The 15,056-nt window shown below is 42.8% G+C and overlaps 1 protein-coding gene across 7 annotated transcripts in view; it reads left to right on the top strand.

The window, feature by feature from the left end:
* Window positions 1–15,056, top strand: part of DNM3 (dynamin 3) — a 735,481-nt gene that overhangs the window by 691,158 nt on the left and 29,267 nt on the right. For 5 of the 7 annotated variants that reach the window (XM_049881209.1, XM_049881210.1, XM_049881207.1 and 2 more), the window contains 3 exons: window positions 980–1,144; window positions 9,801–10,027; window positions 10,650–10,886. In XM_049881209.1, the coding sequence (XP_049737166.1) occupies window positions 980–1,144; window positions 9,801–10,027; window positions 10,650–10,886 (629 nt within the window). Of the gene's footprint in view, window positions 1–979; window positions 1,156–9,800; window positions 10,028–10,649; window positions 10,887–15,056 lie in introns of those variants that run through there. The other 2 variants (XM_049881212.1, XM_049881213.1) reach the window with 2 other exon arrangements.

Below are 15,056 nucleotides of genomic sequence, written 5' to 3'. Positions count from 1 at the left end.
CTCCATGTCCACATTGGAAGCAATAAATTATTTCCCTTTTTTTGCATTTGCAATTAAATCTTTCCAAACACTAGAAAGTAGCGAGACCACTAACAATATCCGTATCGTGTTCGGGGGGTTAGATGGTTCAGTCTGACTTGAAATAGAGACCTTTTGTTCTAAATTGATTTCAAAGCCAAGCCAATAGGTCAGCCCTTAATGATGAAGATACCATTCCAGCCCAGCCTCTGGTGGATAAAAAAAAATAAGCCAACATTAATTAACTCAGGTCCCATAGTATAGAAAACAGATGCTTTTCTCCTATTGCACAATTTTTTTGTGTGTATCGATGTGTTCTGCTTTATACAAAGAATAACACGTTGGAAGTTAAAATTGTACATTTTTCACAATGGAGCCAGCCTTTAGTAGTGATGACAGCAGCATGAATTTACATAACAGATTCCAGCAAGTGCATGGGAGAATGAATTATGCTTGCTATCTCTTACGCGGCTCCAGGCCAGCCCTGGGAGATTTAGTTTTGCATCGGGGCTGATCCGTTTCAGAGCAGACTCAGGATTTCCAGAACAACACCAAGGTTATTTCTAATCTGTGGAATCCCCAGGAGACTCCTCCCAGAGGTTTACATCTGCGTCATATATCTGGACTCAGTTCTTTGGCCAGCTTGGAAATGGCTTAAAATGAGATGGTTCTCTAGAGGTATGGTGTTAGGTAGACTGTTTATCTGGTTATTCATCTCAACATTCATTCAGAATTGGAATACTTTCTTTTCCTAGAATGTGGCAGGCTAAAAGTAGTATAAGAGCTGCAGAGTTCTGATTTCTTTTTGGAATTAATGGACGTGCGATAAGATAAAGATGTTACCGTGTGGTAGTATAAACTCCAAACATGCTAAGCAGAAGTTGATTACCTGGTAGTGCCTGGTGTATTTTTTCTTTTGTACTAATGGGAGACAATTCATGTTTTGTTCCCAATCTACCAGACTGAGAGTGAGGAGAATGGACAAGCAGAAAACTTTTCCATGGACCCACAGCTGGAGAGACAAGTGGAGACCATTCGCAACCTCGTAGACTCCTACATGTCTATTATCAACAAATGTATCCGTGACCTAATTCCCAAAACCATCATGCACCTCATGATCAATAACGTAAGTGGTTCTGAGCTGTCTCGTTTTAACGTCCGGCCCATCCTGGCATGGTCATTGCTCACAGTCTCTTCCGTTCCTTTGTGATATTTTCTGGATGGCTGAAATACCTATTACCCAGATTCATCATTTTCCATTACAAGTGACAAGTGACTGACCAGTGAAAGGGAACTTAGGAAAGAAAATGTAAAACTAAAAAGTTCTCATTTTGCAGTGTTCCCCATTGGATGTCTCCTCTAGAAAGGTGTGGATTTGCTCAGAATAAAGTGCAGCAAAAATACCATAGCCAAGGTCATGGTATAAATTAGTTTCAAAGGCAGCAATAAAACCAGATGCCCTGGCTCCTAGACCTTGACATTAAACACAAAAATAAAGAAAGAGTGGGGGGAACGAAGGGAAGAAGGAAGGGAGAGAGGGAGGGAAGAAGAAGGAAAAGCCACTTTTCTTTGAGTATTATTTTTACTACGTATGTAAAATCCCTTTTAACATGTGCACTCATATTCTCTTGACATTTTCTTGTGCAGAGTGTCCAGGCTCCTTTTGTTCACTCCCAGAGCTCCCCGTTGAACAAACGGAAACTGAAGCATAGTGAACACCCAGCCCTGAGCCATGCATGTGTGTTGGTTTTTTATTTGATTTAAAGTGAAGAGACCTTCAAGCGAGAGAATTAATGATGTAATCACAACTAGAAAACTAATACTTGGACTCCTAATTCTATAGTCCATTCCCTTAACCCTGCCGCTTCTATAAATGGCTTTGAGTGAAAAAGCTAGTTGTCCCTCCAGAGCCTGTGAATTCCTAAAACAGGTCCCCGATTTCTGGTTTATCTAAAGCAGTGCTGTGGCCTTTCCTCTTTGAAATTGGAATGGCTACTCTGCCTTCTGAAAAAGGATATGTTTCAGCCAATTTTCATAAAGTTCAGAATTTGGTGGGCAGTTTCCTTTGAAAGTTTACATTAAGTGCTCTGCCACTCAAGCCTCCATATGGAATTGTTTAAGAAGTTTAAAGCCCAGCAGTAAATGCCTTGCCTCAGACATACTGTAAGCCTTTGTCTATTGAAATGCAGCAGCTGTTTCATTACTTAAACATACCAGGTAACAACGGCACAAAGAAATAGCAAGTTTATGGCAGGCGGTTCTTCTGGACAGGCTACAGGCAAAGCAGCAGAGTTTGGCTCCGGGACCCTAAAGCCAACACACACCTAACACCCCATGGCAGGCACATTTTGATGGCCTCTTCACCGCCGCTTACCCCACCAGAAGCTCTCCACCCGAAAAGCAAGGAAATGGATCCAGCTTTATTCTAAAATTGTGTGTGGCCCGTCGGCGCATAATCCTGTATATGAAACCCTCGGCATCAACACCTGATTCTGTGAGGTCCTCACATCAGCCTCCTGCTGGATAGCCATTCTTTTTCCCAGCTTGTAAATGAAGAAATTGAGGCTCCGAGAGGTTAGGAGACTTGTCCTGGAGCACACAGCTAAGGGCAGCAGAGTCAAGATTAAAATCTAGCTTTCTTCTTATAGTCTGGTGTTTTCTCATTTCAACATCAGATATTGGCCTATGGCAGGGTTAGGAAAACTGCAAGTGAGCCTTCTCAAAGTAGGGGTCTTCTCCTCCCCCTGAGGGTGTACATAGAGCATCTTCCTGGGGAGCTAATTTACTTGAAGATTTAATTGGGGGGTGGGAGGAGAGGAAGAAGATAGCTATTTTAACCAATAAGTAACTTAAAACACATTTCTCATATTAAAACAAGCCCAAATAATACAAAGTAGAATATAAAGTTTTTATGGAATTTTTAAAAGAACAAATATGAAACTTAAAGGCATCTCCCACCTATACCGTGAGCTTCTGGACCACTGAAGGTCCACTGGCACCTTGGTGGAAAATTAGTAACATGTGCCCTAGTTTCAAAACTTACTGTACTTTTAATGCACATGAAGAAAAATGTTATTTTAAATGTTCATTATTTGAGGAGAAAGACCGTCTTCAATGCCAGAGCACTGATTTCTTTCCAAGGGTCAAGAATTTACACTTGGATTTTCAGGTGAGAAAACTTCGTGAAGGGTGTTATTTTGAAAAAACAAAGCAATTTATAACGCCTTTTAAATACTATAAATGGCATTGTACTTCTTGCATGTATGCGCAAAGATTTCCTTAAAGTCAGCCTATGGGTGAAAAAAGAATTATTGAAGCTTAACACTTGTGCAGAAAATGCACACCTCATAGTTGTCTAGCTATAACCAGCATCCTGCTCAAGAAACAGAGCTGGTCAGGACCCCAGAAACCCCACTCTTTGCCCCCTCAGCCCCCCGCGCAAAGGTGAGACTCGTGATTTCTCGCACCGTAGATTAGTTTTGCCTGTTTTTGAACTTTGGAATCATACAGTTTATGCTTTTTTGTGTCTAATTTCTTTTGCCCAGCTTTATGTTTCTGAGAGTCAAGGGCGCTGCTTTTTAAACAAGGAAATCTCCATTGGTCTTTATCGAAACTAAATCCCTGGAAAAAGGAAAGCAGGCTTAGGTAGATCTGAGATCTCCAAAAAAAGCACCAGATTCTAACCAAGCCGTCCTCTAAAACTACACTAAATTAAACATGGCAATTAAAATAACCTCCGTGGGCAGGTTTTGTTGCGTACTCTGGTCCTCCTATCCAGAAACGAAGCCGTTCCAAAGCAAGGGTCTCCTTGGTAACCGAGCTGCATGAAAACCCTAGAAATGTCTCTTCTATTTGTGAGGGCTTTGAACTGATCTTAGTAATAAAGACCAAGAAAGGTTAAGATCCAGACATATTTCAGGTTGCTACAGAAGAGAAGGTTTTTAACAGCCTCACATTCCTTTACGCTGAGCAGAACGACATGGCGCAGTAATTTCTGTTTATCTCGCCCGTAGAGGTTGCGCCGGCATGGAGCTTGGTGTGTGAGAATGTTTGAGAGCCATACAAATATAACGTGCTGTAATTAAAAGCATAAATATTATTTCAAATTTCACGTCCCAGCTTAATTAGTTTATGTTGTGTTCTGTGAGGCACTTTCTAAATGCTGTCCTCCAGGAGGGATCTACTTGGCCTCTAATGGTCCCGCAGAATTCTTAATTTACATGTTTGTTCCCTAGACATACAGACTGCTCAGAAAGTCCCTGGGGTGTCTGGAAACTCCCCCGAAACCCCCCTCCTTTGTTCTAAACTCCAGTCATAGGCTTACAAGACTAAGCTAGCAGGAGGAAGGTAGAAGGGTCTTTCTAAAAATTTGCTTTGAATGCAAAAGAAAATGTTCATCTATGCTCTGTACTTAACTGTATGTCCTTGATGCCTGCACTACTACAACAGCTTTCTACTTGTTCTGCTACCTCGATGTACCCAATGCCAATTTAGCCTATGTACTGTAAAAAGAAAAAAAAGAAAAAGGAGCCCTGTTGGCACAGCGGTTAAGCACTCAGCTGCTAACCAAAAGGTTGGCAGTTCATACTCACTGGTGGCTCCATGGGAGAAAGACCTAGTGATTTGCTCCGATAAAGATTAAAAAATTACAGCCTAGAAAACCCTCTGGGCCGTTCTGCTCCATCACACGGGGTCACTATGAGTCGAAATAGACTCAGTGGCACCTAACAACAACAACAACTGTAAAAACAATAGCTTTTGTTTATTGAGCGCTAACCATATGCTGGGCATTGTGTTAGAGGATTTATACTCGTTATTTCACTTAATCTTCACAACAACTCATGAGGTAGCTACTGATATTCCCATTTTACAGATGAGGAGCCTGGGACCCAAAGAAGTTATTTGGCCCAGAGCAATAAGTGTTAGAGCCGTCACATTCCAAAGCCCGTGCTCTTAGCCCACTTAGCTGTATTGCCGTTTTCTCTCACACTACTACAGGCAGTACCCAGGTTACCAACACCTGACCAGTAGTTAAGAACCAACCGCCGCACAGCCTATTATATTAAAATTTGAGGTTCATACAATGGTTCCTAATAACAAAGGGGTGCTACTTTGTGATGTACATCACACATTATTATTATTATTACTGTATTATGTTAAAGAGGTTTTAGTGTATCTGGAAGTGTTTCTTTAATGTTTTTTATACACAGAAAGGTACATTATGTACAATATACTAAGACAAACATTTGACTAACTGACGTTAGATACAAACTGTACTTAACTGTTCTGACTTACAGATTCGACTTAAAGACAAACTCAAAGTGGGGGGGGGGGTGTGGAATGGGACTGCCTGTAATACCCATTATTTGAAAACATTGCCAAAACATTTGGATGGCAGGAAAGCGTTAGTCGTGTGACATTTTTAGTGGAAGAGCTGAGTCAAGGCAGATCTTTGATCAGAATGGTGAAACAGGCCCTCACTATTTTATTTTGTGGTTTGTTTGACAGTTGCTTCTTAATTCAGATCTGCTTTAAATCTATTCTTGGAAGAAGCATCTTTTAAATTGTGTTTAGTAGATTCTAAGTGATACTCCAGTAAAATGTAAAGCTTCAAAAGAGCTTAACCCAATTGTTGGCCATTGCCAGGAAAATTGTCTGGTTTTGAGTTGCACCGTCTGTCCAGGCACACACACATACACCCAACAATGGAAGATTGGTGCACGTGTCTCTGACTCCTCGAGTACCTGCAAGTGTGTTTAGAAGTGAACGAATATTCAAGAAAGTAAAAGAAATATCCCTCAAGCCAAACTTACTGTCTTTTTTTGTAAACCTGATTTTCTTTCTTGCCTTTTGATCTTCTATGCTTTTACTCAAACGCAGACCTCAGCACTTGAGGTGTCTGTAATTGTTTCTTCTACCTTGGCCTTCACGTCCAAATCACAAATCACACCACATTCGGTTGACTGTTCATTTACAATGCCATTATATTTACCCACGCTTTCTATTCCACAGTAGCCTTTCCATAGCAAACCCTCGTCTTCTCATGAGTGATCTGCAAAGGCTTCTAACACATTTCTTTACCTCCACTACCACCCTTGAAAATTCTTTTTCAATCACAGCCAGATTAATTTTTCTAAAAACTCTCTTTTATTGTTTTACTGACTTGCTTAAAAGCCTTCCATGGCTCTCCATTGCCAAGTGGATGAAGTTCAAACGCTTTTCCTTGGCATTCAAGGTTTTCACATCTGGCCCCAGCCTCCCTGGCCAAATTTACCTTCCTCCACAACTATCACACATGGGCCCTCGACTCCACCAGACGGTTCCCTGAACACGTCTTGTATATTAGATTACATCCATGTTTGAATCACTCTTGGTTTAAGAAAAGGCTCAGGGAACAGTTTTCATTTCACCACAATGAAGCTGTGGTTGATTTGAATTTTTTAATTTATAGAATTATTTACATGTTTTGATACTTTTAAAAAATAATGAACAATTTGCAAGAAGGGCACTGATCAAAAATTCAGAAAACAGTAAATGCTGGCAAGGCTGCAGGGAGCTGGAAACTCTTCTGCACTGCTGGTGGGAGTGTAAAATGGTACAATCACTACGGAAAACGATACAGTGCTTCCTTAGAAAGCTAGAGGTAGAAATACCGTATAAGCCTGTAATCCCACTCCTAGAATCATATTCCGGAGCAATAAGAGTCGTCACATCCTATGCACATCCATGTTCACTGCAGCACTATTCACAACAATAAAAAGATGGAAACAACCTAAGTGCCCATCAACAGATGAATGCACAAACAAATTATGGTACATACACACAAAGGAATACTACGCGCAAGGGTGAAGAACCGTTGTGAAACATCTCACAACATGGATGAATCTGGAGGACATTATGCTGAGTGAAATAAGTCAATCACGAAAGGGCAAATATTGTATGAGACCGCTATTATAAAAAGTCAAGAAAAGGTTTCACACAGAAAGAAACAACCTTGAGGTTACAAGGGATTGGGGGGAATCAGTAACTAGATAGTAGACGAGTGTTAACTTTGGTGAAGGGAAGTTCAATATACAATATAGGGGAAGTCAGCACAACTTGACCAAGGCAAAGGAAGATACTTTGAGGAACACAAGGAAAAAAAAAAAGAGAGAACCACAGTAAATACTGTAGCATATAAAATACTACAGCAACAGTAAAAACAAACAGTAACTTACAAGCAGATATGTATGCTAAGCAGGGGTAGGAGGATATATAGGAGTTTACCCATGTGCTTATATAGGTTAGGCTGTAGATTTTTTACACACACATAGTTGTATGTACAGCATGTATACTCATGTATATACTAGAGCACAAAGGGAGCACAGTCCTAGAAGCTCCCTAGACACATCCAAACACCAGGAAGGACCAAGTTTCTGGAGCTGAGGGCTGGGGGACGATGCTCTTGGGGGACATCTAGGTCAATTGGGATCACATAGTTCATAAAGAAATAATCTATATCCTATCTTGATGAGTTTGTCTGAGGTCTAAAAAGCTTGTGAGCAGCCATCTGAGATACGGCTATTGGTGCCATCCCAAAGGAGAATGAAGAAAACCAAAGACACAAGGAAAATATTAGTCCAAAGGACTAATGAATGACATGAACCACAGCCTCCACCAGCCTGAGCCCAGAAAAACTAGGTAGTGCCTGGCTACCACCACCAACCACTGTAACAGGGATCACAATAGAGGGTCTTGGACAGAGCAGGAGAAAAATGTAGAATAAAATTCAGATTCACAAAAACAGATCAGACTTACTGATCAGACAGAGACTGGGGGAACCCTGAGACTACGGCCCCCAGACGCATTCCTAACTCAGAACTGAAGCCACTCCTGAAGTTCACCTTTCAGCCAAAGTTCAGACAGGGCTATAAAATAAATTAATACAGATGAGGAACGTGCTTCTTAGATCAATCCGCTATAAAAAACAAAATGGGCAATATCTGCCCAAAAGCAAAGACGAGAGGGCAGGAAGGGACAGGAAAACTGGACGAATGGAAACGGGGAACCTGGGGTAAAAGGGGGAGAGTGCTACATTGCAGGGATTGCAGCCAATGCCACTGAACAATTTGTGTATAAATTTTTGAATGAGAAAATAATTTGCTCTGTAAACTTTCACCTAAAAAAAAAAAATAAAAAGCACAATAAAAATTTTTTTAATTCAAATATATTTTAAAAAATGACGGTGTATGTTTTAGATAGTAGCCCTGGTGGCGCAGTCATTAAAGTGCTCAGCTGCTAACCAAAAGGTTGGTAATTCAAGGCCAACAGCCGCTCCACAGGAGAAATGTGTGGCAGTCGGCTTCCATAAAGATTGATAGCCCTGGAGACCCTCTGGGACAGTTCTGCTCTGTCCCGTAGGGTCGCTACAAGTTGGAATCGACTTGGCTGCAGTAGATTTGGTTTGGTTTTGGGATGTTTTAGACTCTGGTCATCTCTGAGTTACAAACTGAACTACAGCCCAGGAATTTTGAGCACATGACAGATGTTCTGTTGTTTGTCTGAATGGTAGCAAATATATTTGCCTTCTAATCACAAGATTGACAGTTCAAACCAACCCAGGGCACCTTAGAAGAAAGTCCCGGCAATCTGCTTCCGAAAGGTCACAGCCGTGAAAACCCTACGGAGCACAGTTCTACCCTGCACACGTGGGGTCGCCGCGAGGAGGGGTCGTCTTGATGGAAACTGGTTTGGTTTTGGGTTTGGGTTTAGCCTTTCTTACAGATACCCAGTGACCCTGGATAAGTGTTAATTTTCTCATTTAACAGAGAAAGTGAAAAATCAAAATTGGCTTGTTTTTGTAGGCTTACTCGCTACACCACTCTAAAATAATGGTGTTCACACAGGCAAGTCGTCTTTTTAAGCACTCAGTCACAGTGGGGTGGTGGAAGGAGCACTAGACCTCAAGTCGGAAGATTTGGGATCCAGCTGAATGCCCTGTCATTTTGGGGAAGCCACTCAAGCTCTCTGACCTTCAGTTTCTTCATCCATAAAATTGAAAAAAAATTGTTTTCTAGGTATATGGGGAGAATTAAATCACGTAACTTAAAATCCATGGTGTCTTAGATTGGAAGAAACACGGTGATTGGTGATGACCTTCTCACAGCTATACAACAACGTAACCATCCTTTCTGTGTTTATTCTGCCACAAAAGTCCCTCTCCTGAGACTCACACGTATTGCTCACACTTTGTTTTTATGTGTCTGTTAACTGTGAAATCACTCTTGGTCCTAATTCCACTTCTGAGACAACACTGAAACCTGGGGTCTTAACAATAGGCCAGTGACTTTGGTAAAAGCTAGGTAAAGGGCTGGGAATGCAAGGCTTGGAAAATTTAAGTTATTACACAGATTTTTTTTTTCTGTCTTTATTTCCTGTTCAAAATGCTGTTGCTTGCCTCCCGGTACTTTCTCCTATAAGCCAAGCAGCCTCAGACAGCATCACTGGAACGCCTGCACAGCCAGCAAGCCCTGTCCTGGTGACGGCAGGGTTTGGCCCTTTCCTCAGCTAATCTCGGTTATTCTTTTCAACACCTGCAGACAAGAGGAAAACCTTTTACTGGCACCAGTACTAAGGATGGGGATGATAATGAAGCAAATAAGAATAACCAGATGCACAATGCTTCCTCTTCCCAGAGTGGACATTTGTGGACTTTGTCCACAGCCTCTGAAAATCTCAGCCACCTTTAGACCATTGAGTCACTCATTCATTCCCGCTTTTATTTTTCTGTGGTGATCTGACAGGTTAAAGATTTCATCAATTCAGAGCTCCTAGCACAGTTATATTCTTCAGAGGACCAAAACACCCTGATGGAAGAGTCTGCTGAGCAGGCCCAGCGCCGGGACGAGATGCTGCGAATGTACCAGGCGCTGAAAGAAGCGCTAGTGATCATTGGTGACGTCAGCACTGCCACTGTGTCCACCCCTGCGCCGCCTCCAGTGGACGACTCCTGGATACAGCACTCTCGCAGGTAGGAAGGTGCTCCCCACCTCGCCTGAATCCCACTGAACTTATCCAATATCCTTTTCTAAGAGAGATTTCTCAAACTAGTAGGAACCTAAAGAAAAGAAGGAAAGAGAGATGTTTAAATTTAGGAATGAGAGGGCCAGATTATCATAACTCTGTTTAAAAATAAGCACAGTATATCCTTGCAATGGAATATCATGCAGCCATTAAAAAGAAAAAGGTGGTTCTGTAAATACTGAAATGAAAAGATAGTCGAGTTCATGTGAAGTTTTTTTTTTTTTAAAGTAAGTTGTAGAGTAGTGTGTATAGTGTGCTGCCATTTATGTACCAAGAAAAAGGAATTTATATGTAGAGAGAAAATATACATCTGTACATAGTAGAGCACAGTTAAAAGGACACACAGAAACTGCCACGGTGGTCATCTTCGCAGAACGAAAGGTGGGCGAGGGAACTTACTTTCCACCCTTTACTCTTTCGTACCTGTTGACTTTGGCAGCCTGTATCTGAATTACTCAGTTAAAAAAAAAAATAGTAATTTTTACAATTAGGAAGTTATAAAATATTTTTTCAGATGAATTCAGACACGAAGCAGGAGTGGGCAAATTGCTGTCTGTCTTTTTCCTCAGGTCACCCCCTCCAAGCCCCACAGCCCAAAGGAGGCCAACACTAAGTGCTCCCCCCACGAGGCCCACATCCAGCCGAGGACCGGCTCCTGCCATTCCCTCTCCAGGCCCACACGCTGGGGCCCCCCCAGTCCCATTCCGTCCAGGCCCATTACCTCCTTTTCCCAACAGCGCTGACTCATTTGGAGCCCCCCCGCAAGTCCCATCTCGGCCCACGAGGGCCCCTCCCAGTGTTCCAAGGTAAGGAGTGGAGCAAAACAATGGCAGGGAGGCTCTATGGTTCTCTTCTTGTAGTGGGACAGACAAAACGGATTTGAAAAAGAAAACTGCGAAAATGTTATTAGGTGTGTTTGCAATATTCACCCTAGAGGGGGATCATGGGGAAGTTGCTAAGCCTGTTGTACCATTTAAAGACCAATATGTGGTCAATAAAGCCTCTCATTTATCAACTGGCACATACAAGATGGAACAAAAGAAAACTGGGTCCAAATGAATGGCATTTATAGGACTTAACTGAGGGCTTTGAAACAAAGGAGCTGTGGCTGGGCTGTGGTGTGACATCTGCTCAGTGTCGTGGGCCTTCTGTCTTACCAAAGGAATAATAGAAAACCACTGACTTCAAGGAGTATTACCCATCTGCCCTCTGAACTATGGTTCTTAAGCCCAATATTGTCAAGTTTAATATAAAAAAAAAAACAAAAAAAAAAAACTGTTGCCGTCAAGTCGATTCCATTTACAGCAACCCTAAAGGACAGAGTAGAACTGCCCCATAGGGTTTTTAAGGAGTTCTGGTGGATTCGAACTGTCAACCTTTTAGTTAGCCCCTGTAGCTCTTAACCACTACGCCACCAGCGTTTCTTAAACCTTAATGTAGCTGGAGTAAAATCTGGCTGTTTAATATGCAATTGTTCAAAAACAAACAAAAAAAACTATGCATGCAGAATTTAACATTAGACATAATGATTGCTGTGTGTGATGACCAGCTGTGTGTAGGAAACAGAACATCCTGCATTTCAGTGACACATTTGGACACAATTATAAGCAGCTCTTCAGGCCTAAATGTGAAACAAAACAGCTAATAAGTAAATGCAACTTACTAGATTCTCATCTTCATACATTTACAGTCAAAATATATACAATGTGTAAACCCTGTAGATTCTTAAGTTAGAAGGCATTAAGTTTTTTTTTTCCAAATTTAAAAAGGAAAGAAAATGAGCACATACAAAAAGTTAATTATTTAAAAAATCAATTCAGAGAATAAAACTATTCTCATGCTCCACGAAGGAAACCCTGCTGTATCTGTACCGTGAAAACGGAAGTGACTGGGGCTTTGAATGTGCCCACCCACCCATGAAGGTGCTTCTATTTTCATTCTGATCTTCAGGTTGTGGGGTGTCTGAAGAGCAGGAAGGGGATCCTAAACTAGTAAACAGAGGGTGGCGTATTGGGAATAGCAGGAGGTTGGGAATCAGGAGAGCTTGAGTGCCGAAGGCCTCGGGCATCTCTTTCAGCTCTGAGCTGGGCCTCGGGCATCTCTTTCAGCTCTGAGCTGGGAGTTCCACATCTCTGAAATGGGGAGAAGTCAACAACAAGGCTGCTGTCCAGATCACATGAGAAGGAGTCTAATAAGCTGTAAAGCACGTGATTGTTACTAAGTGTTATCGTTTTGGTCCTCATTAAAGAGGAGATATGCCCTCTCAATCCTACTTATACCTATTTTTTCCCCTAAACTTAATAGGTTTGGCCTATAACATATTTGGAACTGAGCTAAACATCTAGTACTAATAGTGACAATAGCCAGCACATATTGTGCTCTTGCTGTTGTGCTGGGCGATGTCCTCAGAGCGCTACACAGACATTGTTTATTTAATGCCCACAACAGCCCAACAAGATAGATCTATAGCCACATTTTATGGATGAGGTGCCGAGGCTAAGCAACTTGCCCCAGATTGCTCGGCCAGTCGATAGTGGAGGTGGGATGTAATCCCCAGCAGGCTGACTCCACAGCCCAGGCTCCTAACCACTACACCAGGATTTCTCAGCCTTGGCAATACTGACACTTGGGACCAGATAATTCTGTTGTGGGTGGCTGTTCTGTGCATTGTAGGAAGTTGATCAGCGTCCCTGGCCTCTACCCATTAGATGTCAGTAGGCGCAGTTGTGACAACTGAAAAACGACTCCAGGCTTTGACAAGTATCCCCAGGAGGGGCAAAATCACCCTCCTCCCCGAGAGCCACTGTACTGTACTATTCGAAAGCACTTTACTCACTTGGGAAAAACGCACGCGATTTCATCAGTGAGCCCCGCTATAAGCGAGCTCAAATGTATTGGTTTAGAAAACCTCAGATTGACTGGGAAGGTGTCTGCCATTGTGCCAGGAAGGCATGGAGGTGACGGGGAGGAGGGGTAGGGTCGGGAGTGGGGAGGCGGAGTCGGTCCAGGAGCCTTGAAGTGGGCTATTTTGTCTGTTTCGCTGTCAGAAGGAACCAGAGCAACCTGGTGGTGCCTGTCCTCGGGAATGAACGTGCATGTCTTGTCTGCTCGCTTGGCTGCTTTACCTCTTAGTTTCAGATAAGCCAGCTTGCCAGAAGCCCTTCAAAAAATATCATCTTTTGAATGCTAAACTGATTTGTTAAGCGTGCTGGAGTCGCTGTTGGTATTTCTGAGCTCGCAGGCAGAAGGAGCCAGGCGGGAAATGGTAGCCTGTGCTGGGCAGCTGGCTGGGCCACTGGCAGCAGAGCTGGAAAGCGGAGCCACCGGTTAACCTGCCGGCACTGGGGAACTTACAGCACAATGGTCGCATTATTCAAAGATTCTAGAATATTCTTGTTAGAGTCGGAGTTAACTTGATCTAGCCCTGCAAAGAGTCCCAAATGTAAAATTGAAAAGGGAGTAAAAGAGGAAAGTTGGTGGTTTTGTGCTGAGCCTTCAGTTTAAGTGCCAGTTCAGCACGTGGGGAGGGGAACCCCTCCAAGCAGGGTCACCTGCGAGAGCGAGAAAGACTGTCAGGGTCCTTATGCCCATTAAAGCCCAGCTTCAGATGGAGACTTCTCACCACACAAAGTCTGTTTTTAATAAAAGCCAGAGCAGGAATCCTACCAAATGCAAGCCAGAAATGGGGTTTAAGATTTCAAAAAGAGAGAGAGGAAACGAAGGAAAGTAAAAGAGAAAGAAAGAAGCTGAGGGAAGTTCTTGCTGAAACGTTACCTTGTTCTATTTATTTATATCGTCCCTTTTCCCCCCCGTGATTGGCCTCCGTTTTCTCCATTAAAAACCGAAACAGTTGAAATGCCATTATCCATCATCTCCAGGAAAACAACCCTTAGCTTTCCAAGAAGGAAGTTTGATTTTTTTCCCCCCAAGTTCTTTGCTTTCTTAAGGGCCCTTTCTCCTCTCTTATCTGAAACCAGGAACTCGTAACGTGACAAGACAGCACAAACAGTGTCCTGCCAGCTCCCTGTTGGGCTTTAATATTACAAAGGCAATAACTGAACTTCTAGCGGCAAAGAGGTCTGCCATTCAGCACGTGCCTGTGCGTGGCTTTCTAGTGGATAACTCACGGCTCTGTTAGCAAGCTGTGGTCTTGACTTTTAAGAGCATACGTACTTTCATTTTAACTCTATTCAAAGGTAACCAAAGCACTTAGAGTTGTACAGAAACCACGAGTGTCGTTATTACTCTTTCTTTCCGCTTCAATGTAAAGGGAGAGGAAGAGGGAGGAGGAGGTGGAGTCACCTTGGGCCCAGCTTTTCTCAGCTGCTCAGGCTGTCCTGGTTTACCTGCACCGAGCCCTTCAGTGAGGGAGCTGGGAATATTGCAGCCTACGTGCCTGTTTTAATAGTTCCACCTGAACTAGGGGGGCCTCTCTATCCATTCCTTACCACTATGGATCCTTCTGTCATTAGAAAGTGTGCACAGATCTGTGATTTGTGGGACACTTTCTATTGCCAGAATGTTTGGATTGCCCCCTTCCCACTCATCCCCACCCAACTTCTCTGGAGGGGCTAAAACTCTGTTGTTTGAAAATCCCAGCCAGCCGTGTACTAGCTTAGGAAGATAAGCCTAGACACCACTGCCTCCTTAGAGCCCCTGTTCTCTTAACTGAAGATCCAAATCTTCACCAGACACTAACTTGAGGGCTGAGGTAGTTATTTTTGGTTACAGCTTCTTAAAACTAGTTAAGTGGGGATCACATCCTTTGACATTAACAGAACAAATTAACTGATTCAGAGTGTGTTTTTCCTGGCCACAACTGACTCTGGCATTATTTCACTCATTTGTCTTCTCTTCTCCCCATTCCTCGGACTAAGCTGTTTTGCAACGGTCAAAAGGGGACAAGGGTGGGAGGAAGGGTCTCTGTCCAAGGAAACGCAGACTTCATTTACCTCATCACTCAACCTTCAATTCAA

This window comes from Elephas maximus, chromosome 3, assembly GCF_024166365.1.
Source record: "Elephas maximus indicus isolate mEleMax1 chromosome 3, mEleMax1 primary haplotype, whole genome shotgun sequence".
NCBI classification, from domain to species: domain Eukaryota; kingdom Metazoa; phylum Chordata; class Mammalia; order Proboscidea; family Elephantidae; genus Elephas; species Elephas maximus.
The sequence above is the reverse complement of the archived record's forward strand: the minus strand, read 5'-3'. Positions and strand labels throughout refer to the sequence as shown.